Source organism: Sardina pilchardus, chromosome 16, assembly GCF_963854185.1.
Source record: "Sardina pilchardus chromosome 16, fSarPil1.1, whole genome shotgun sequence".
Lineage (NCBI taxonomy): Eukaryota > Metazoa > Chordata > Actinopteri > Clupeiformes > Clupeidae > Sardina > Sardina pilchardus.
The window spans coordinates 4,657,181-4,659,680 of NC_085009.1; the positions used below are offsets into that span (position 1 = coordinate 4,657,181).

General features: G+C 46.3%; 1 protein-coding gene across 1 annotated transcript in view; it reads left to right on the plus strand.

Moving 5' to 3' along the window:
- Positions 1 to 2,500, plus strand: part of arap2 (ArfGAP with RhoGAP domain, ankyrin repeat and PH domain 2) — a gene marked incomplete in the record, with an annotated part of 141,066 nt that overhangs the window by 84,886 nt on the left and 53,680 nt on the right. The window contains 2 exon segments of the mRNA XM_062515960.1: positions 579 to 791; positions 1,587 to 1,692. Of these exon segments, the coding sequence (XP_062371944.1) occupies positions 579 to 791; positions 1,587 to 1,692 (319 nt within the window).

Here is a 2,500-nt window from a genome sequence, read left to right on the forward strand (position 1 = left end):
CACACACACACAGACAGAGACACACACACAGACAGAGACCCAGAAGAATCCACAGTGACTCAAGCTGTCAGAAAAAAAACTGTTAATCTGATTTATTTCTGAATGAGGAATATGTTTTCCACAAATGGCACATGTGAGCGTGACAGAGTGCCGTTACGACGGCAGAGTAAGCGCCCAGCACAAAGGAGCCTGGCTCTCTGATGTTGCGGTCAGGCTGCAGGTGTAGCACCCCCGGAGACCCAGGTGTGAGGCCAGGTGGGGTGACCCGCTCTCTCCCTTCACTCCAGTGACATACATCCACCGGAACATATCTTTGACACGGCGGGGTGGTGTCACTCTGTAAAGCACTTGAGTGCTCAGGGGAGTAGAAAAGCACTATAGAAATGCAGTCCATTTCTCATTTGTTTTTTGAAAAATAAACAGCCTACAGACTGTGTCTACATCTCCCTACAATTTCCCTTTAAGCAGAATTGGGTGTAGATTTACGAGGGCTATTTTATAGCCCTTATAAGAAAGAGTACCTCTAACTTCCTGTTCTGTGTATAAGCCCCCTCTCCCTCTGGTTGTGCCGTCTCCAGGCCTGTGCCACGAGGGCATCTACCAGAAGAGTGGCGACGCGGCGCGGGTGTCCCAGCTGCTGGACGACTTCCGTCGGGACGCCCGCAACGTGAAGCTCCGCGCCCAGGACCACCTGCTGGGGGACGTCACCGACACGCTCAAGGCCTTCCTGGCCCAGAGCGAGGACGCGCTGCTGACCAAGGAGCTCTACCCCTACTGGGTGTCTGCCCTGGGTAAGGCAGAGGCCACGCGCATCTACGCAGTCTATACACACTGCATACTCAATGTGTAGCTTTTGTGGGGACCTAAAGTGCTTATAGGGACCACAGGTTTGACCTTGACTTGCGCTCACTTCCTGATCCCTCTCCTGATTCCTGATCTAGCTGCCTCATTCCCCACTGTTCTTTACTGATCGGTCAAAACATGAAAAAGTGAAGAAAAAAAACAGCAACAAATTCAAGTTGTTTAAATGAGCAGTTCTAGTGCAATGATGCCTTGTACCAGTGTGCTAAAAATAGCAAGGCCATTGGCTCAGTAGCCTGGGACATCACATAATGATGCTGTAGATCTTTACAGCTCTGTAAGTGCCTTTGGACACAAGTGAATACATCTCAAAAGCAGATACCTACCCATTGTTCTGTCCTCCCTATAGTCCAACTCAATGTGTAGAAAGAATCACAGGAAACTGGAACCTTTTACGGATCCATGATAAACCTGACACAAAGGTAGCTCACTTACAGTATGCCTTAAAAGGCTGCTGTAGAGCCTAATGCTGATGTGATGCTTTTCACTGAGACATAATACTCAAGTATGCTGATAATGCACTAGTATCATGTCTCCATTAATGCCCAGCATCCATACATGATAACTAGTCACTGTCAGACATCCCACTAGCATGTGTGGCTAATGTATTTTTTTTTCCTTTATGTGTGTGTGTGTGTGTGTGTGTGTGTGTGTGTGTGTGTGTGTGTGTGTGTGTGTGTGTGTTTGTTTGTGTGTGTGTGTGTGTGTGTGTTTCTCACTCGCAGATGAGGAGGATGAGGAGAGTCGCGTGCAGAAGTATTCCACCTTCATCAAGAGTCTTCCTCAGATCAACCGCACCACACTGGAGGCCCTGCTACAACACCTTTACAGGTACGCGCACACACACACACTCAAAGATACGACAGTCACACACTTTAATACATGTCCTCTGGCATGTAATCGCAGGCAAGGCCTAATGATGAAAGACGGTCCATGTCCAAATCATGGCCATTTATACGCATGTGTATGTGACATTCCTACATTGTTCTATAGGCACATTTCACATCTCCAGCATAACTTACTGCGCACATAGAGACACCTACACATTTATTTACAAGCACACTAATAAATGTGTTCATTTACACAGACTCACACGCTTACACACACACACACACACACTTATGGGTTTAGAAGTACACATACATTTCCAAACAGACACAAAAATTAACAAATAAATGTCTTCATTACCATTCGTACACTCATTAGCGCCCACATTACCAAAGTGTCCATTCATATGCCTGTGAATACTTATGTCTTTACCACCAAACATGCATTCATGCACACACACGCACACACACACACACACACATAGATAGACAGACACACACACACACATGCATACAAAGTGTGTTTATTGAGCTGAAGTCCTTGTCACATTACCTCTCCTCTAACTAAGCATATTTGTGGCCCACTTCTTGGAACATTGCTGTCTCGATGTGTGTGAGCCTGTGTGTATATGTGTGTGTGTTTGTGGAGTCTGCACAAATGTGTCTAAGTGTTTCTGTATGTTTATGTTTCTGTTTCATTTTTGAGGCTCATGCCTTTGTGTATTCTTGTATGGGTATGAGTGTGTGTGTGTGTGTGTGTGTGTGTGTGTGTGTGTGTGTGTGTGTGTGTGTGTTGCCTTGCCTGTGCTTCG